This window comes from Telmatherina bonti (genome assembly GCF_933228915.1).
Source record: "Telmatherina bonti genome assembly, chromosome: 13".
NCBI classification, from domain to species: domain Eukaryota; kingdom Metazoa; phylum Chordata; class Actinopteri; order Atheriniformes; family Telmatherinidae; genus Telmatherina; species Telmatherina bonti.
Genome location: NC_136611.1, coordinates 28,210,668 through 28,233,424, shown reverse-complemented (window position 1 = coordinate 28,233,424; position 22,757 = coordinate 28,210,668). Strand labels below are relative to the sequence as shown.

Below are 22,757 nucleotides of genomic sequence, written 5' to 3'. Positions count from 1 at the left end.
TAACACAGGTTTTGGTTGTACCATTTATAAAAACTTTTATTTCTACAAAACTTTTCTTGACTCTTAAGTGATGCAGTGATTAGTATTTTCACTTGTTGCAATAATCATATACAACTACGACACCATTATACAAGAAAGAGCTAAAGTTAGATAGAAAAATCTAGTTAATGTTAAATTAACTAGAGTTAATGAGATGGATTGTATCAGCTAGTTTTGGTTTGCAGGGACCCCCAGGTTCTCTTTTAATTAATTCCCAGGTACACTATTCTTGCCCTCTCGGCTGTGTGTTTTACAGAAACAGATCACATTTTCTTTACATTTGTCAAAGCCATTAAATTAACTGTGGGTGGTTTGGTAATGAAAATGATCAGGCTGTGAAGCTACAGGTAGAGTTGCAAAAGGTTGGTGTAAACAAAAATCCCACTGGCATCCGTCAAGGTTTGCATCATGTTTTTTACTGTGCTGTGTACAGAGACTATAAGCACAGCAAATTATTGAGATGTTCACCTCTCAAAACCAAACCATCTCTGTTTGCAAATGAGTCTCCCACCAACTGGCTGACTAGCACAAGAATACAGCCTCCCAAAAGTATATGAAGTAGGGATGTCACGACTACTTAATTTCATAATTAATCTTAGTATGAAAGGTTACAATTAATTAATCATTAGGATCCCTCAGTCATCACTTTCTATAAAGGACAATACCTGAACCATGCAGACCAGCGCAAGTTCTATACATCACAAAAACAAAGGTACACCGATTCAAGTGTCTGAATGGGACAGAAAAGAAATACATTGAATATGTTTTGTCACCTGCAGGAAAACGACCAGCTTTTTTAAACTAAAGGTTAATGTTATTCTGTCATTTGAAGCTTTGTGGTTGTGTACGACTCCGGTCAGATTTACAGCACAATGTGTGTGTGAAGAAACAGCATTACAGATACATGGTCTAGTTTATCCATTTCCACTGTCACACTATTTTCATGTTTCATATAGCAAATATTCTACTGAAGAGCAGTTGGAAGCCAAAATTAGCAACATGTTTATTTTGTTTTTATTCATTTATTTTATCATTTTTAATCACTTTTATTATATAGTTTTCAGGCTTTAAGGATGAATTACATTAGTGAAATGTCAGATATAAGGGCTTACTCCATCTACAGTGATAATTGGAGCCTGTAATGGTATACATCAATAAAATGTCAAGAATTGTAGCTTTCCAGAGTTGTATAACATGTTTAAGTACTTGGAAGGGCAACGGAGTGAAATACATATTTATTTTTAACACCTAACCCATGGGACGTCTGGTACCAACAGGTTAATTTTTGTTTACAGAGCCGGGGTGATTTTGTTGAAATGAGACCTCTAGCTTGCGTTTCTATGATATTTGTTATTCTGGCATCAAAAGATACAAATAAATTAAATGTAAAGACCTATTTAGTGTTGTGTAATAAACACTAAACTAACATCTATGCATAATAATTGTGATAATTGTAAAATTGTAATTATTTTTTCTATAATAATTCCACCAAAAAAAATGTAATCATGACATCCCCATACGAAGCAATCATCACCCACAAGTCAGACAACCAACAGTCCGTTATCAACACCTGTGCAGCGTAAGGATCGGACACCCTAAAATGTCAAAGAACATGACAGTGTGAATCTTACCTCAGAGCCACTGCCTGTCATGACGTTCTCAGGAATGTCATAAATCTGATCTTCCATCTCCACCTTTTGCTCGCCATCAGCTTTCACTTTTACCAGAAGTACTCTGAAGTTGGATCCGCCGAGGTCAAGAGCCAGGAACTCTCCTTGTTCTTAAAAACAAAATTACATAAAACCTACTGTTTAATTTCACCTTTAAACAAACAAATACATTTAAATAAAAAAAAATAAATAAATAAAAACAACATCTTCACACAACACCAAACAAAATAATCAAGCAGACTTTCTTTCTTGGAAATATTAAAATAGGTACTTGTAGATGGGGTTTTTTTTGCTGCCAGTAGTTGAAGAAACACTACATACCTTTCTCACCTTAAAACTCTGTACTTTTGTCTAATTTCCATGGCACACTGACATTTATTACGTACATTCCTGAAGGCAAGGCAAGCTTATTTATAAAGCACAATTCAACAACAGGGTGATTTAAGTACTTTACAGAGACAATAAAACATCAGAAATTAAGAAACAATTTAAAATTAAAACAAGAAAGCAAGGAAAAGGAAATCACATTAAATAAAAACTATTAAATTCATAACTAATGCCAGCTTTAAAGAAACATGCAGATTTGGACTTAAAATAAGCTTCAGATGGCTTTGAATAACGACTGAAATGCAGCTGAGGACAGGCAGCTCTTTAACCTCCATTTAAATAAACTGAGTCTTTCAGCTGATATATTAAATAGCATTGGTATGCTAGCAGTTAGCATGTGCAAACAAGCTAAATGGATTAAAACAACTTTATCAATAAACAAATGCTTCACAAATATTTAAAATCAACAATATTATCTCTGTTAAATTACACATTGATAAGAAAACTTGCTGGAAACCATTTTCTAGTTCTAAAAGATAACATAAAAACATCAGAACTTCCTCTTTATTCTGACTAAACTGACTACGGAAAGCCCGAATGTACAAAACACATAGAGAGCTGTTTTACTTGAGTTTCTCAGGATGTAAAAATAAAACGTAATTAACTGGAAAATAAAGCTTGTTTACATTGTCATTATCTTTGTCAATATCAGCAAATTAATTCCGATTCATGATAGAATTAGAAATATATGTGGAGTTCATAATTTTCTGACTGCTTGTATTAACTTATGAAGAAAGCAATGTGAAGTCACAAAAAATTTAGGATGCACACATAATGATGCATCATTACATAAAATCAATGACAAGATAATTGCAGTTGAATCGAACTGTTAGACCAGTGATGCACAGCCTTGTTATTACAATAGCATGAAATGGTCAGAGCTGCACTTAAAATATATCTTTTTATTGTATTGATAATTATGTATATCAATCAGTATGATTTCGCTTTTAACAATATGCTTTTGTTTCTATATTGTCCAACCCAACTGCCCCGACAACCCGAAATATCTCCAAAAATATCTCCAAAAATTTTTAAAGAATCTTATAAATAGTATAGGATTTTTTTTTTTTTTTTTTTTAAGCTTCAAATTCTCTTTGAAGTTGTTGTCAGTCAATGTGTGATTTAACCTTGTAACTCTTTTCTTCTAAGAAAATCTGATTATATAATGATAACATGAAGACAAATTTTCTCTATCTCCATGAACATTATGTTAACCCTGCAATCTACGTTTGCCCATCTACGTCTATTCTGAGGATATTTCAACAATAAAAATCTTACAACTAAATAAATATTCGCGCGTAACTGACAGCATGCTAATGAATCGACACTCAAAAGGCTGCCTGCAAAGGAGATTGTGCCTGCTCAAAATTATTTTTTACATGCCTCAGGAAAAAGGTTGCCACGAACAACGATGAGATTGTTCTAATCATGTAGACTTTGACTTTTGTATGCATTATTCTGTACACAACATAAACTGTGTCCAGACTCCTGTAATGTTCCAGATCACATCTGTTTGTGAACAGCTGGTAGATAGGCATATAAATACTTTATTCATCCCCCTGGGGGAAATTCATAATTTTCATTATGGTCATTTTCAAAATAATCCATGGTGTTCATCATCTTAAAATGCAAAATACTTTGGAAATGAATATTTAATCACTCTCATGCAACCTTATGTGTGTGATTGACAGGGAGGAAAAAAAAAAAACTTTGTCGAAGCTGAACTATCCGTGGGCACCACTCCTGAGCTAAAACTCCACAGGCAACTTAAAGCACATATAATAAAGTCAGAGCAGAAAACATGTGTATAGAGATAAGAAATGAAAAAGCAGTTCATGGAAATAAAAAAAAGAAAAGAAACTCGTACAAAAACCTTACAAGACTGTGAGAGTTACTAAGCAGTAATTGTAGCTATTTATAATACATGACTTGTGCCTGCCTTGGCAAGAAACATTCAATATAATGTTTCATATAAATAATATAAATAATAATGATTCATTGTCCTCAATATAAGATCCAGCCTCCTGGCTTTACAGGAGTTGTCTTTAAGCACTTATAAAGTGTTGTGTGATCAGAAATGTATTAATGCATTGCATTCTACAAACAATAAATAACCAATCATTATTTGACACCACAGGGCAGCCACTGCCTTGTGGAAAATTTAGGCTAAAAAATAGGTTTCATTTCACACAACAAACTAAACAAAATATTACAGTAGATATTTTGACTGGATTGAATATTAAACCAGATTATCAAAGCTCTCATAAAAAAAAAAACTTAGGTCTAACGAGGACTGAGTGTGTTCAAAAGAGACTTTTATCGATGTTTCGAATAAGATTTCCTTTGAAAGATGTGTTTACCAGTTCCATCAGGAGTGGAGCGCACAAATGTGGGCAGCATCTTCACAGCAGCTGTGGGGTTGGTGTCTCTGCATAAGCCTTTGTCCATCTCTCGGCGAAATCTCACAGACAAATCCATCAATGTCTCATCTGACAGCTTGAGCTGGTGGAGGTATTGATCCACCTACATAAATCAAAACAGCACATTCAACATTACTAAAATCAGCCTAGTTGATTCATCATGCAAATGGTTATTAAGACAAATGGTCATTATCTCTTAAAAAGTCTTCTTTAGCTCAAAGCTCAAATCATCTCAAACTGTCCATCCATCCATTTTTCTGCCACTTATCGGGGGTTGGGTTGTGGGGCAGCAGCCTAAGCAGGGAAGCCCACTTTCCTCTCCCCAGCCACATTTACCAACCGAGAGATATAATCCCTCCAGCGTGTCCTGGGTCTCCCCCGGGGTCTCCTCCTGTAGGGATGTGCCCAGAACATCTCACCAGGGAGGCGTCCAGGAGGCATCCTGGCCAGATGCCCGAGCCACCTAAACTGGTTCCTCTTGATGCGGAGGAGCAGCGGCTCTACTCTGAGACCCTCCCAGATGACCGAGTTCCTCACCATATCTCTATTGGAGAGCCCGGCCACCATGGGCGTCGCCTATCCTGGGCATTCCCGGCTCGAGCCCCGAACATTTCTCATCAAGTCCCAAATGATTTTTCAGCCCACAAGGAATAAGTTTACATTAACTGAGCCGCCTTATGACATTAAATAAGAAGGTAGTTTTTAATTTCCTGGCTTCAGTGAATGCAACACAGGTACAACAATGTGACCAATCACAGAAAAAGTTTACGGAAGCTGGGACACCTCCGTGTTTTAATGGCTGAAAGCCCGTATTTTTATTCCTTATCTGAACTCAGCTATTATTTCAAATTTGAGGGGACATAATCAGCGGTTAAATTACACATGGAGAAGCAACTTTGGCTACCACTGGACAGCCAGTCTCTGGGTCAACACACGAAAGAGGTAAATAAACATTGACGTGCAGCCACTACTACTGCAGCAACTATGCAATACTATCATGTCCATATGGGCCAAAATCACCAAGCAATGTTTCCAAAATCTTGTTAGATCTATGCTAACAAAGACATTTCTGAAGACATGAGGGATACTAGCGCTTTATAAAATGGCCAGTGAGTATAAATAAAACAACAAACATTTTGGAAAGATCCGTACTTTTTGTACCAAATAACAATGATCTATAAGTCTTGCATTTTTAGGGAACAATCTGAATTTAACATTAACTCAGAATTGCTGCAGCACTGAAATGCTGCAATATTTACACACAAGCTGACAAAGTGTCAAACTTTAATAAATCTGATGGAAGAGTAGAATAACGCTTTGCAAATCCCAGTCTGTAAAGCTTAAACAGACTACAAAAGAAGCTCTGAGAGCAATTTCTCCCAAATGTGATGCGAGTGTCCCAGTCATTGGCATTAAATTCATGAAAAACTAAAGGTGGGGATATCTGAAGAGACTTTTTAACTACAATGCCGTGGATATGTTTTCACAAAACATTCCCATTTTCTTAATTAAATGATGAGTGTCTGAGTAAGCAGCTACACAATCTGAGCAGTTTTCTAAAGGCTTTATTAATAGAGTATGGAGGCAGGAAAATCCTACATCTTTCCAATCCACTGACAGAAAACAAATCACAGCAAGGAGCAAAAAGCTTCAATAGAGGAAATAAAGAAAATCAAAGGAATAAATAAAGTTCTATGCAGCAATTCATTAAAATAAATCTGCAGGAATGTTTATATGAATATGCTTCCATGCTGGGCAATGTCCGCGATTTCTAATGGAAACTTCACCAGTTATTCTGCCATGTATTTTCTTCATTTCAGTTGCTTGTTAAAGCAACACGTTGTGAGCATCCTGCTACTGCTAGAGATGTCTTTTGCAAGGGAAGACTGTGACATTCGGCTTTTCAGAAACAGTAGTAGCTCAGGAAATCAGATCTCAGTCCAAATAACTAAATATTAAAACATATCTGTTTAGCTGAAGTTGGAAAAAAGTTTTTAAAAGTTTTTTTTATAATTTAAGACTTGACAACAATTTGAAGACAAAGCTAAAATGGCAGAATGTGCTGCGAGGTGGCAGCTGAAGGAGGTCAGATCATACTATATTCATACATGATATACTTTTTTTTTAAAAACAACCCACCATAAAGCTCATTTTAGGAAGATTTTTGTCACAGTGGTAGGGAAGCTGAGCTGCATAAATGTTCCACTAGAGAAAGTAAGACGTGGGATTTATTTTATTGATAAGTTATAAATGCATGCAGCTCCTCTGCACTGCCTGGTTTAGGGAGATCAGAATGGAGGTGGTGGCAGCGACCAATCATCATGCAGCACATTAAAACCCAGCTCTAATGGAGGTGAAGATGCTATGAGAGGGTGCTTTGACTGGAATGTCTTCTGTAATCCACATGGAGAGGGCTTTAATGCCATACGACTGAATGCGTGACAGGTTACATCAAATTCTGTGTGGACAGCCTGTGACAAAGTGGGTAAGGTGCCACCACTTGTCACTGTTGCTCAACACAAAAACAGCTAACCATATTGTGTTTGAGTTCCTGATACTTTTCTTCATCATCTCAGTGGTCAGCAGACACCAACTATCCTGGGTTTGTTTGTGTTTTGCTTTGTATTTGAGTGGAGTAAAAATATACAATCACTTGGTAAAATAAAGATACAAACCAATAAAAAAAAATATATGGTTAATATTCTGTTTGCTTTGTTTATGAAATGTTTAGTTTTATTGACTTATTCACCATACTTGTGTTCTAGGTCTAAAGGGAGGAAGAGCTGCTCATGTCCTGCATTTAGAGGGTTTTACCCAATTGGTGATGTCACTGGATGGTACCAAGTATGGGGGGCGTTGTATTGTGTCACAGGAATTAGTTTGTCTTTTATGGGAGATGTATTGTGCCTGATGTTTGTGGATGGGGAAACAGTTTAGAGGGTTATCTGAGGTAGACTTTGACTTTATTTAGTGCACGTACCTGAAAGATGGTAGGTGCTGGGGGCGGGCACGTTGGGATTCAGGTGTGAGGGTATTTAAGGCTGGCATTTTGTTTGTCCGCGAGAGCCGAGATTGATGTAGCAGGGTGCATGTTAGATTACTTTAGGTTTATTTGATTTCAGTTATGTTTAGTGGGTTGAATGTAATTTGTGTAGTGATAATAACTAGGGCTGCAACGATTACTCGAGTAACTTGAGTACAAAAATTGATCGAAGCAAATTATCTGCCTCGAGGCGTCGTTTAATTAATATCACACGGTGATATATTTTAATGTATGCATCATCGCGGCATTCTCAGACCACTGCGCTGTTTGGAGGGACTACATCACTGTTTCAGTAATCATATGAAATATTTAAACATTTATAAAATGTATACAAACAGAACCTGTCGCCTACGGTGTGTCTGTAAAGTAAGACTGTTTCACCCGGACTGATGACGGACGTTTTAAACAGCAGCAGCGACCGGTTGAGAATTGTTTCTCCACACACTGAGCGCGTGCACAAACACGTCAGCGCATTTTAAAATATGATACTTTTAAAACATTTTAAAAGTATCCCATTTTAAAACATTTTCCTCATGCATTAGGTAGTAACAACACATGCAACAGCTTCACAAATATACACTTATAGATTTACTTTGGTTGAGTTTAAGTTAAGAGTACTCGATTACTCGAACAAATAATCGACAGAGTACCCAATTACAAAAGTACTCGATAGTTGTAGCTCTAATAATAACTTTCCGTTGTGGTTTTCTATGTATTTTATGGCAACATGCACCATTGCACAATAAATTCTCAACTTGTTGGAGGACTTCTGCCTACTGCCATCTGTTAGCCATTCTGGCCACACAACCTACAACACAGCCAAACACTTTCCTAATTATAAGCCCTGGATCATCGGTGACCTGAAAAAGCTGCTAAACAAAAAGAAACCCTTTATAAAGACAAGGTTTTACTGATGACCACTACGTTGAAGGTTGTATTTCTGAGATGATAGTCTGCAGCACAGGACGTCACAAGAGACAGTACTCTCAGCACTTCTCTTCACACGGTCACACCTCAGACTTCCCATAAAACTCTGACTTCTGACATCTGCAGACATACGCTGATGATTCTGTAGTTGCCAGTCATGGACAAGAAGCTGAGTGGAGAGAACTGGTCAGCCCGTTTGTGAGATAGTGTGGAGGCAATGCTTTAATCTTGAGAACAAATAAGAGAGATCACTGTGGATTTTAGGAAGAAGTAAGTAAAAACACTGTTTACATCCCAGGAGAAGAGGTGGAGGATGAATTAAACTAACTGGGAGTTAAGCTGGACAACACTCGACTGGAAATCCAATAGACTACAGAAGAAAAGATAGAACAGACAACAAAAGTAAAAGCATTAATCTCCACCAAGATGTTTCATCTTCTATAAGTCTGTTGTGAAAAGTGCAATCAGCTCTGTGGCATCTGTTGGAGCAGCAGAATCAGAGTTATAGACTCAAAGAAACTGTAAAAATTTATCATGAAGACTGGTTCTGATTGGGGACTGATTTGGAACCACTGGAGCTCAACGTACAGAAAACAATGCTCCACAAGACGCTGAACATAAATGGACAATTCCTCACACCATCTACACACCACTGAGCATTACAGTGTCTGATCTTGGGCTGAACTTGCTGGCACATCCAGTGCTGGGAAGACTAACATGTCTTCAATGTTTTCCACTTGTAAACAGTCTATTATTGCAGAATAATAGACTCTATATTGTTTGTAATGGCTTTACAACCCTCCTCAGATTTATGGGGTTGTTTCTCAAAGCTTGTTAATGATGTCTTTCCTCCATGGCACAGTGTTAAGTCAAATGACTGATGCACACAAGATCATTTCTGTTCAGACTTTTGAAGGACCAAATGATTATTTTATTGTAAAAAGAATCCTGAACTGAAAAGAGATGTAGCTTTTGTAAAGGTTTCTCTGAATTGGGTCATTTTCTGGCTTCTGCAGAGTCAAAGATCAAGCTGAGCATCTGACTGTTCACTGAACCATGTGTGCTGGCGCAAAGTTGTTTTGTTTTCTTTTTGAGAAAAAACAAAACTGCTCACTCGTGGCCATATTCAAAAGCTGCACTATTTGGAAATCAGTCAGGGAGACTTGGAGGTTGAGCTGCAGCAAAGTGCCCGTGGGCCAACTGTGTAAAAGAGCTTCAGTGGCAGTGCAAAGGGACAGTACACGACACCCCAGGAAATGTTTTTAGCATTCATGGCAGCTGGTCCCCAGTACTAAGCACGCAATAAAAGTCTGCCAGGAATTTAGTGAAAATGCATAATTTAACATTAATTTTAAAATGCTTCATCCATGTTTAGTCATAATGTCTGTGATAGAAGTCTAATAGATTTAATTAAACACAGATCCTGTTCATGAAAACTGAGTTGAAACAGCAGCTATGCCCTGTGAAGAACACTGACAATTTCTCCAGTCTGTTAAAGTTCAATCCTGATTATATGATGAGCAAAAAGGTAGGAATTTGAACCATACACTGTTCGTTTGTTTGTTTGTTTGTTTTACATTCATTTACTAAATACTGTAGTTTTAAATATTATTTTAACTCCACCATGTCATCGATGAAAAATCTCAGGTGGTTTTACAGCTAAAAGTTCATCCAGATGAAGCAATATGCAACCAACCACAAAATCAACAGTTTTTTTTATTGAGATTTCAGATTTTGTTGTCACACTTATGTCTGCCACAGTTTTTGTGCCCTCGGGCTGATGGCCTCAACTGAACTCAAAAGTGATGTAAAGAGGGGTTAAGACCAGTTGTGTAGTCCAGAGTATTCGCAGGGATACAGCATATATACCCACTTATTTTTCTAGTCAATATTGCTTATACCTCATTCTAACCCCCTTGTGATGTGCACCACTTAGTTTTATGTCTGACACACTCTACTATACCTTTAATTGGCTAATACACACAGCCTTCATTTAGCTTAATTTTAACCAGCTTTGAACTGGTTAAAAAATTAGACATGAGGACGGATGAGTCAATAAGAGGCAGAGTTGGGCAGGTCATGCTGAGGAAAATATTGCTAACCTTTTACAAGTTTACTTTAAATGTTGAACCTTTCATAAAATGTGACGAATACATCATGAAACAAGCTATTCAAACTATAATTAGCTTTCAAACGTAAGAAACGCCTTCATGAATGCCCATCAGCCGACATCTCAGCTAATGTCAGCGATGCTACAATGTTAGCCAGAAGCTCTGGTAAGATAAGCCCGACACCCAGCCACATTGGGGAGGATTCTCACAGGGAAGGAGATGCTGCATCTTCGTCCACAACCCAAGAAACTGGTAACACTTCGGATAAAGTTTCAAAGACTGACAGTGGTCTGCCTGTTTTGTTCCTTTGATATTATTTCTTTTTAATCACTGGACCTTGTCAATGATATTAAGTCAGGACTGTAGCCACAGATAAAGCAGCTACAGTTGCATCCTGTACGAGTGATCATGTAGGATGAAAAATTCTATGATAACTGATAATAAAAAATAATTGACAAATGACAACTTTATACTTTTTGAATGGATTATTGTCATTGTTTCCCCTCATTACATTAATAGCATGTCATTTTGCTGTTCATTTTAGATACCAATGCCAACTGGCCAGACCAGTGGACTGCCAAACAAAAAGATCTTAAATCCAATAAGCCCTGGTTGGGAACCAAAAACAAAAAATTGGGTAAGTTTAAGTAGATTGCTATATTGGTTAACTTTTGTAGATACTGAGAGTACTGTGTGTGGGATTGTGCGTGTGTGTACGTGGGTTGGGGTGTTAACCTAACCCTTTAGACGTACTGTATGTTGGACAAATAGAACATACTTGTGCAGTTGTGAATACAGTAGTCACATTATTTGTTTACGCTCCACAAGATGTCTGGTCTGTAGCAGTGTGAACTCCCTTGGGATCAAAAAGGAGCAAGGTGTTTCTCTCTCAAAATATAAGAAGAACTTTAAAATCCAAATCATATCATACAAAGATGCAAGGTCAAACTCATATCTAAAGTGTTTTGTCTGAATAAATACTACAATAAGTCAAACAGTGTTTTCCTCATGTTAAGGGTGTCCAGTATTGGTTTGGCAGTTTCATTAGCCTTCCCCGTTTCTGGGTTACTTTAAAAAAAAAAAAGTACACCCACTTTTCGAGAGACCACTACACCACATGTTAAGACAGATGTTTGGACTACAAGTGGACCTGTAGGACAAACACTGTCCTGCGTGCAACCGGAAACCTATTTGACCTCTGTTTCCCCGTCTCTCTGCAAAGTTAGCCCCTGTAAATGTTACATCAGAGTATCCAGGAAGTCCGCAAACATGCTCAGTCTCGTGTTTCAGGTTAATACTCACCTTTTGTGCTGGATCATCGTGAACTTCATTACAGTAGTTAGCAGGAAGAGCTGAAGCTAACATCTTCAGTGAAGGATGTGTGGAAACTGCCTGCTGCCTCCCGTCACTAACTTGGAGAAAGTTTATCCACGAAACGGCAGGCTTGTGTACGTACAATCAAACTGTGTTCGTTTCACCTTTTTTGCGTTGCTTTTCGATAAATTTGTAAGTTAAAGTGTCGTTTTTGAAAAAGACGAAGTCGTACTGGGAGAAACAAAAACTTCCAGCTTCCTGGACTTGGCAGGTCGTTGACGTCATGCGGAACTGATGCCACCGATTGGCTGGAGACGTAACCCGCCGGGGGATGATCAGGAACAGGAAGCAAGACACAAACACAAACACACACACATATTTTATACATAAATAAATAAAAATATATATATATATATATATATATATATATATATATATATATATATATATATATATATATATATATATATATATATATATATATATATATCAAATTTAATTTGACCTTTTGACCTGCAAACTGATATTATTCCCATTCTCCAAGGTCTAAACAAACTAAATATATCAGTTATTTTGGTCCTGGACCAATGGCCTCATGTCAGAAGCACCTGTCATAACTACATGGCCTCATGAGCCATGTAGTTTTATTGTAGACGTTTTTAAAAAACAATGCAAAATTCAGGACATTATGTCCTTGTTTTCATTGTAGCTTCCCAGAGGCTGATGCTATTGCATTGAAAGTTGCACCAAATGAAAGCTATTTTACACCAGCCACTGTGTAACCATCACATCTGATGCAGCTATCTGCTGACACAGCTATCCATGACCTCCAGCTTATGAAGAACATGGTGTCATGCAATGGCTGCACGGTGGTGTAGTGGTTAGCATTGTGGCCTCACAGCAAGAAAATCACTGGTTCAATACTTGCTTCTCATGCTTCTCTCAAGATACTCTGGCTTCCTCCCACTAATTACTATATATTGTGAATGGTTGTTTGTGTTGGCTCTGTGATAGACTGGTGACATGGGACTGAGTTCAGAGAATGAATGAATGCTGCAATATAATACAAGCAGCAGGACTATGAATTGGAAAATGCACACACAGAGCAGGATCTCACATAGTCATATATGCCTTTCCTTACAGGGATAAATTAATTGCATGAACGCATAGAAGATTTAAAAGCAAATCTTAAAGGTGTTTTCATTAAATCTAACTAACAAAGGTGATGGTTTGGTTTAAATTCAGACATGCCAGCTACAGTTTTATAAGTAGAGTACATCAGTACAACTGATAACCATCCTTAAACTTGCTCAATGCATCAGGAAAAACCAAATAACCAGAGCTTTTTCATTATTAAAGTATTATATCAAGTTACTTGAGATTTCATGTTAAATCTGTTCATCTTTTCTTATCATTCTAATGTGCAAAGACTGTGACACCATGGCAGGCTATTTCTTGTGGTAAAGTAAGTAGTGAGCCGAAGATCAAATTAGTAGCTATTTATAGCCTGACCTGCTATCAGACCATAGTAGGGGGGCAGAAGTAGACAAAAGAAAATTCAAGTGACTCAAAGGAAATCTTAGTCAGAAAAATCTATTTCCCTATAAATTTGATTCATCTGATCAAAAATCCTCAAAATGTAGTGTATTTCACAGGATTATGAGTGCACATTTACAAAACAATATACATTTAAGACACCAACCAAGACATGGAAGCAAAGACACTGACCAGTATGTCATGTATTTTTTCAGTTATGTGTTACTAAAATTTTTTTAAAAGTGAAACAGCATTAAAAAAAAAATAAAAATAAAAAAGCAAATAAAATCCTAAAAAAAATACATTTCAAACACTTTCAATAGCAGAAATGACTAACTCAAGTGATGCATGTAAGACCAATTTAAGACACCAACCAAGACATGGAAGCACAGACACAGAGTTCAAGCACAGTACATTAAATATATCAATCCTGTATCTGATTAAGAAATAAATGTGAGATTATGTAGTAAATAAGGCAGGAGATTAAGACGGCAACAGATAAAAGTAGCGAATGAATGTGTAGCATTAAAACTAAAGGCAACATGGGACAAAAAGTCCAGATTCACCTTAAAAAGCCTTAAATAAAATATATAGATGCAGTGTTTTTAATAGTTGCTGGGTTTTTTGTTTGTGTTTTTATGATGCACTTTCAACAAGTAAACAGTCTGAAAACACATTTCCTAAAGGGATGCCATGGTACGCAACTCATCATATACAATCCTGTATATAAAAGAAGTAATTAAAATGACATTTCCATACCATAGCTACTTGTTTTGTTGTTGATTTGATTTGTTTATTGGCACAAATATAAGTGTAAATGTTTCTTGCCAAGGATTTGTTTGTCTGTACAGGACACGTAAATAACCTGCAAACAGACTGTTAAATTGTAAATTTAAAAATAGGAAATAAAAATATAAATTGTTTGTAATATAATTGAAATAAGAAATTAAATTAAAATTTGAAATCCTGAATCTGAGTTTTATAACTCAATAAAATCACAAAAGCTCGCGTACAGATAAGACATCTGGTTTTCCACTCAAAATGTTTGCCTTCTTGCCAACATTCTTGTAGGCGTAATTATGATAAAGCCCACTGCAGCCAAGTTGCACAGGATGCATGGAAATAAACTAGATTTCAGATATTACATGGTTTCCTCAGCTATTCAATTCTCAGCTAAAGTTGATGGTGTGTAAAAGGGTGGGTGCTGATACATTTGTTATTGCAGGTAGAGGACTAATGTAACCCGACAGAGCTGTATCTTGCACCTTTTTCTGTGTGTGTGTGTGGTTTGCTGTGGGAGTGATGAACCAGCTGCTTTCCGTCTGCTTAGGGAAGCACTGCTCTATCTCAGCAGCAGACACACAATGCTCCGGCTCTCTGTGGCTTGGTGAACTCTGTGTCCAGGTGTGCTTGGAGGGGGGACCTGTAGGCTTTGCCCAGGAGGAGGAACAGTTTGAGTCCGAGCCAGTGGTCATTGCAGTGGTACCAGAATTCAGCTCAAGCGCCACTTGGCCTGCTGCTTTGCCACGTAAGAAGATGATGGGAAGTTACTGACCCAATCTCCTCCATGGACTCTCCCTGCTGCTTGGCTTGTAACACACACTTTTTAGAAAGGTTTCCCATTTTAACCAGCTTTTAAAACTTCTTTTTGTAATAAACAGACTTTTTTAAAAACTTTATCCTGACTTTTCCAGACACTACTGGTTGGTCAGAAGTAAGCAGTGTCATGCAAATCTTTACTCAGATTTCCTTGAGCATAACTGTATATATATGTATAAAATACAGGATCCTTTGCTCCAGGTGGTTTGCTCCAGGTCAGCTTCTGCTCCATTTTTTCCTCTTTCTCTGCTTTTGTTTTCTTTTTTTTAGTGGTCTGTTTTTCTGTTTCTTGGAGAGATACATGATTTTCCCTACCTTCTGCTCCTCTGACTGTCTGACCCTTCCATACACAGACTAAATTTGTTTCCTCGGGTTAATTGACCGGTGCAGGTGTGGACTAAACCTTTTTGCACCTTTCTTAAGGGGATGTTGACAGCAGTCTGGATGCTGGAGCTCCAGGTGTCACAGCTGCTACTCATCAGCTTCATCAGAGTCTCTCATAAGGATCCACTTGTACGCCCAGTCTCTGCCACATTGTCTGCTGCTTTAGCATGTCTGTCCTCCTGTCTCATCTTGAGTGACTCATTTATCTGTGTTCTCACTGGCCTCCTTCACATGACAAGTGATGGTGAGAAGAACCCCTGATCGTTAGTGATGTGCAGATATACACAGACATATTGATACCTATAATACCATGTTTTTATGTTGTTCAATCAATTTTCATATTACAATATAAATATTTGAGTAATCTGGGGGTATATATGTGGTTTCTCACAAGCTAAAATACAATGTCGTATGTAAAATAAGGCATATGGTAACGGCATAGCAACATGCTGATCACTCATTCAAAACTCAGTCCATAGCAAACCCTTGTGTGTGTGGGAAGATGTAAAGGTATTGTAGCAACACCACAAACCTCACCCGAGAATCAATCATACTACAGAATATAATGAAACTATGATGAGGGGTGGGAGGACATGAGAGGACAGGGACTAGTGCTGCAAGGGTGAGACAGACGTTACTGAGTCTTTTGATACTGCAGGCAGGTACTAATCACTGTTCAGGTATGGAGGGGGAAAATATGGAGCTGAAAGTTTCACTCTGTCTGCTAGGTTTAGCTTCATGTATTGATGTTTAAACAAAAGGAATCCTCATTTTTAAAAGTAGGATATCATGTTTAATTCTGGACATTTTTGAATATGGTTATGGCTATATAAAAATATGCTGCAATAAATAGCAGTATGAGTTCAGCTTGGAGTGATGCGTGTGCCTGAGATCAGCTCACATTAATTCAACAGGGCTAGATTTAGTAAGGATTCTTGCAGAGGCTGCGTGTCATTAAATATTCAGTGAAATAACCATTGCGGGATTTTGAAAAATAAAAATATGGCTTAAAAATATTTATGAGATAGGACAGAACGATAATAACAATCATTCATTGTTCAGACTGATGGTTCACTAAATATTTTGTCAGGATAGACATTTTTATGCAAAGCAACACAAATTGCTTTTTATAGTAAAAACAGTTCATGAATATGAAATCTAGGCATATTTTTAAAAAAGTTAAAAAGCCTTCACTGCTGCGAAAGTACTCAGATTATGCTGTATCTGTAGGTCTGCAAATCTGAGGTGATGACCATACCTACAAAAGAGAGGTGGATTCATTTTCCAGCTGCTTGGGATGCAAACTTCCTAAAACTGAATGTGGAGAAGACAAAAGAACTTACTATGGATTGCAGAAGGAAGAAAGAGGATTCTAGACTAGTCTAGATTCAGCATGCGCCCTACAAAGGATAAAGCTTTAAAATAGTGTTGTCAGTAAGAAGTTCCCATCAAAAAGTTTACAATAAAGGATCGACAATAAACCCTCTTGCAACCTGCCAATCATTTTAAGTTGACATCTACAGTTGATTCTTTAATAAAAGTTTGTGAAGTCAGCACATATTTTTGAAAAAGCAAGATGTGTCTCATCATCAGGAAGTCCTACCACCTGCTCATTTGCATCCCAAATCATTCTTTCTCAGCCTCTTTCTGTTACAAAAGGTGTCCCACAGAGAATGATCCTTGATTCCACCCTTTTCTCCATTTTTATTGACAATACAGCTATTACTGTTCGGATCTGAGGTGTTTTTCAGCGGTCCACCATCGGTCCTCCTGGTGTGCAGTCAGCAGGAGGATGGAACCTCTAACAGGTGTGCAGCTGCACATCATCATCTCATCTAGACCAACAGGGGGAGGATAAAAGGAGTTTGCTGCCAGCCATTCAGCGCGTGAGTGTTAGCCCTCATGGTAACTTGGAGTAGTTCTGTGAGATGCTTGGCATCTTTGAAATCTGTGCAATTTATCTCAATTCCTTCCCTTTAAGGATTAACAATCTAGACTTCTGGATCAGCTCCCACTGAGACTCCCTGGCTGACGTGACCATCCCTTCTCTGTTCCTGAGAACACTGGATTACCTCAAACCATGACTGGACTTCTCTTCACCTGACCTGTCTGCCCACCAGCCATCCTCTTCACTTCATTTCAGGAACTGCTCAGATCTCACCCACCCTTCATCTTCCCCAAGTCTGCTGTAAATAAAACACCTTTTAAATCTTGTTTGTCTCCTAAGAGTGTTGTATATGGGTCAAGCAGCTCGCTAAAACCATGTCGGCCACACCTGGCTCTGCTACAGACACACCCACTTCTCCACAGTAACTCCTGTAGGCTGATTGACCACACCTGTATTCAATTCCTGACCCAGCTTCTTATACCCCTGTCCCACTCTCACACATTGTCGTACCTCATATGAGCTTAGCTGGACCTTCCTTCCTTCACCTTCCCCAGCTACGACTCCACTGGCTGTTATCTGGAAGCTCAATCCTTCCATAGTCTTCATCGCAAAATCCTTGATTAAATCCTGATTAAGCCTAATCTGTCTCTGTGAAGTCCTTTGTTACTAATAACAATTTCCTGAACAAGAGTTATCCATCCACCTCAGTGCAAATGGCAGTTTTTTACTCCATAGGCTCCTCCCCAGACATAGTTTGTCTGCAACGTAAGCTTACTTTTAGTTGTCTGGCATCTTCAGGTAAGCACCTCCTGTGTGTTAAGAGCTATATCGCCCTTGATCTAACATCTCTATATTAGGTTGAGGAGGGATAAATTTAGATATCTGGTAAGCATTTCCTGGTTAAAGTCTAAAACTACATTTAAAAGAATTCTTCCTTTATATCAGCATTTCTCAATCCTACTTCTCTGTAGTGGATTTGTGATACTGCTAAAAATTGATATTAGTATTTTCCTAAAATATCTCTAATGATATTCACAGACATGATTTATGTCTAAGTCACAGAACCGTAGTTGACAATTTTGTAACGCATAAAGAAAGATAAAACCTCTGCAATGAGTTCTGGTTTGGTTTGCTTATATTCTGTGCCACTTCTGAAGTCAAGTCACTTGCATTTTATTGTTATACTCATGTAAATAATTATATGACTGGTACATGACCAAAAAGTTTTTCTTGAAAAGGTAAAAAAAAAAAAAAAAAAAAAAAAAAAGGGGGGGGATGCATTTGTTGAGGGACTGCTGTGTGAGCCCCGATGTGGTGTTGAAAAGAAGCACCCCTGCTGAGGAGTGCGTTTCATGGTTTCAAACGCTGGCTCCCCTGAGAGGCCTCCTGTTAAAAGAAGAAGGCCCTGAAGGATGAGGCAAATGTCAGAAAATTTCTGATATTTTCAAAGTCTCCACCAGCAGGAGAAGTCGGCAGCTTAAGAAGGCAAGTTCACCATTTAATTAATGTGTGATAGAGCAGAGACAGCTGGTTTATTAAAGCAGGAAGCTTGATTGAGATTCTTTGTGGATCTTTTTATGAGGCTGTAACAATGATTCTGGAAGTTATTGCTGTCTGGTATTACCTAATGAACTGTCATAAATATTGCTGTGACTTGTTGCAGCAATGGTTCTAAAACTTTTTGAGACAGCAGCTCAGATAACACGTTGTTGTTCACGACCTCCCCCCGCAATGACTGAGCATTTAATTGTGTGATATATCAGGGTCATCCTGTCAATGTAAAACTGAAAAATAGCAACTAAATAAGGAACATAAGATTTTTTGTGGTTCACCACTGTGACAAGGATCTACAGGCCAAAAATCCACTTCTTACACTGAAGTGATGCCAAATTCAGATTTTTAATATGGCATCAGTGATAACTGTTGTTTATGCAGCTTAAGAAACAAAGGTCCTAATTTCACAAATTTAATCTCTGGATCAGTGATTTAATTTGACAGATAAAAATCCTCAATTTAGTTGACAAATGCAGGCTATTAATTTTTCACAATTATCTGGCAACCCCCTGAAGTTATCTCATAACCTACATGGGGGTCCTGACCCCCAGTTTGAGAAACATCATGCTACAATATAGTAATATATCTCCCATCTGCCCAAACATTAAAGCTACAGGATATTCCAAACGGGGATATTCAGGAGGTCCTAGTTGAGATTTCCTGGTATTATTGATAAAATGATATGTTGTTCTGTATTAAACTGACAGTTGGATATTTTAATGCTTACGCTACTCAGCTAGTCTGTACACATACTGCACACAGCTGTCCTCATCTGACTCAGAAACAGCAGTAAAACTGTACCATTATGGGACACTTTACTATCCCAGGTTAAATACTGATGAGGGAACATTTTGACTTTATGTGACCGTCATTGTGTTGATCTGGTTGTAAATGATTGCAGCTTGCTGGTTAATGTTTGGTGCCTGAGGTTTTATTAACAGCTCCATACAGAGTGTGCATTTGTGCATGTGTTTTGACTTGATAATGACATTTATTTGACTGCATGCAATATTTGTTGGGTCCTGCTGGGCCATATAAACATAACATACATAAACATACCTCAGCAGGTGGGTTGCTGCCTGAAAAAGATTAGGAAAGTCTCTGGAGGCTGGGCAGAATCAGTTCTGTCAGCTGAGATAAGGTGAAGTTACTGCTGACCACTTCTTGTTATTATGGTTACGGTAAACATTGGTGTCATTTATCATGTTTACTCTGGTAAACTGGCATCTAAATAGCTATCTCAAAAACATCATACTGACTGATCTTGTGAGCTGTGAAATTCAGGCCTGTGGTCTATCCTGTGCCTCACACAGCTAGAGGTGCTGTGCTTCTTTAAACCCATTCTGTTACATTCATTAGATTTACTATGCTGATGTCATTTACATTGAAAGCAACCAGAACACATGGAGCTGTTCCTTTTTAAGAGCCAATCAAAACACTGGTATGTTCTTATTTTTTCATTAATTTTTTTTCAGAATGTAACCAGAGGTTACTCATTTTTAATTAAGAAAATAATTATTAGTTGCAGTTATAAGATAAGATAAGGTGGATCAGAATAGATCAAACTTACACATTGCATCATTTTGTACTCTGTTGGTGGAAATGTGTTTGGAAAAGTGTTTCCACATCCCCATGCTTTGACAAGAAGATTGTTATTTTATACTTTTCTTCACTAAAAAATGGCTACAATTAACTTTCATGCAAAACAACCTTTCTCCAAAATTTTCCTCACAAGAACAGTTTGATAATGCCAAAGAATAAGAAAGATTTTTTTTTTTTTTTTTAAAGTACTCAAATAAAATCTTTTAATTTTTTTTTTTTTTTTTTTTACAAAACAGAAAAAATGCAGAAATAAAGGAAAATGTAAATAATAAAAAAAAAACTTTCCGTAAATGTTTTGGATGAAATAGACAGTATTTCTTTACGAACAATACTTTCTGCCCATAATTTGCATGAAAGGAGCATTGTAAGCGTTGCCTGGGATCGTCCAGCATGACGTTGTCCTGTTTGATAGGCTTGAGTAAAGTGTAGTGTGAAAGCAAAGCAAACCAAACGAATTTGTGGGAATCTTATGAGACAGAGTGAGGAGCTGTCCTGCAGTGAATGCAACCTAGACGGATTCAAACGAACATCATTACTATGTTTGACCATGATTATGTCTATAAGGGCTTCTTACAAACGATTGACGTCTGCTCCTTTCAAAAAACAAGGCTGCACTTTATATTCCTCTCTCTTGATTGGTCATTGTTACATAAACGTAGCAAAATTCACTGGTTCATGTACAAAAATCCCCTCGGTTTGATGCTTTCTAATCTGCATCAGCTACTGCACATCAACTTCTGCATACAAAACTCTGCACATAAAGAATATTGGTGTCCAATGTTAAGAAATGATACATTTAGTTGTTAGTACAATAAAGCTACAATCTATACAACTTAATCAAACAATCAGAACATATTTCATCCCTAAAAGTCTTACTAATTGCATAAATTATTGTTGCTATTGTATAAATTCATGTGAAGGATGATGATGTTATGAAAACATGTCATTTTCCAGCTCGTCTTTGTTGGAAGGGTTTTCTCTATTTTTCAAAGCACTTAAAAGGTGCTGATTCAGATTATAGGTTTTTACTATTTTCTTCCTTGAAAGAAACTTACAAAATGTTTTGAATCATTTCATGTTGGATACCTTCTGCTCAGCTTCTGGGACACCGAACTGCCTCATCAGGGAAGATTTCGTTATGTTTATGGAGGTTTGTGGTTCCACCTGCATACATTTTCCCAGCACCTTTTTTTTTATGCATGCAGCCCAGCAATCACGCTGTCCTGTCTTTTTCACTGTTAGAGTTTTGCATTTGCACCGGTTGTGATGATTTTCATGCTACCTGAGCTGTCACAGATGTATTCGGTTTCAGCTGAGAAGCACCATCCAAAGTCTCCCAAAGCAGTTGTGGCTTCTTTTAAGTGGACAACAATACAGCCCAAAATGGTGGAACAATTGCTCACCCAGAAGCTCCGAGCAGAAACAGCCCATAAGTCCATAACAGAGAAAGCTGTAATGTACATCTAACCATGAGTCAGGAACTTAGACACATAGTTAATCATATGTACATAATTTTGCATTATTAAATCACAGTTTTCTTTATTTTGTGCATTATCACAATCGTACTTACTTTTGTTTGACTCCTTCTCTTCATAGGTCAAGAATAATCTAAATCAGGAATCTCCAAGCCCATGCCTCTTGGGCCCCTGTCCTGCAGGTGTTAGATGAGAAGGAGGAAGGAGACAGCAGCTGCTGGTGCTCTGGGTCCCGGTGTGCTGATTACCCAGCTCTCTCTGTCATCCTGGCCTCTGACCTCCACAGACGTGGTCATATTTGCCCAAACACACTCAACTTTGAGCACTCTTCATAAATAAATATAGAGAGGAGCGTTATAGCTGCAAAGCTCCCATTGGCAAAGCACATGTGTTCGACACAACACAGCACTCTGACCATCATTCTGTTCGATCCTGTACAGGACATGTTAATAATAAACAAAAGGTTCTGCACTAGCCTTTCGATGACCCGTTAATAAAACTTGTTGGTGTCATGTAGCAGTGCTAAGCACTGTGGGAAGATTTGGCACACAGAGTCAAACATATAGTACTCAGAATGGACCAAGCAAAGCTTAGATGTGTGGAAGAAACATGAGTTAAAAGGGCTGGACCCTTACAAACACACCCACACACACTTAAACACACACAACTAATAGACGTCTGATGTGATTTTCCCAAACTTCTCCCCCAGGCTGTGGTTAACATAAGAGGATAAGCTAAAAGCTATGCTTTTGTGACACATGATAATGAGACAGTACATCATTTCTGAAAGAAAAACATGCCAAAGAAA

At 37.8% G+C, this 22,757-nt stretch overlaps 1 protein-coding gene across 1 annotated transcript in view; it reads right to left on the bottom strand.

Moving 5' to 3' along the window:
• hk2 (hexokinase 2) overlaps nucleotides 1-12,178 on the bottom strand; it is a 48,241-nt gene extending 36,063 nt beyond the window's left edge. The window contains exons 1-3 of the mRNA XM_079252145.1: nucleotides 11,900-12,178; nucleotides 4,457-4,619; nucleotides 1,671-1,819 (exon numbers count right to left, since the gene is read on the bottom strand). Of these exons, the coding sequence (XP_079108271.1) occupies nucleotides 1,671-1,819; nucleotides 4,457-4,619; nucleotides 11,900-11,962 (375 nt within the window). The 5' untranslated portion in view covers nucleotides 11,963-12,178. The remainder of the gene's footprint in view (nucleotides 1-1,670; nucleotides 1,820-4,456; nucleotides 4,620-11,899) is intronic.
• Nucleotides 12,179-22,757: the final 10,579 nt, after the last annotated feature.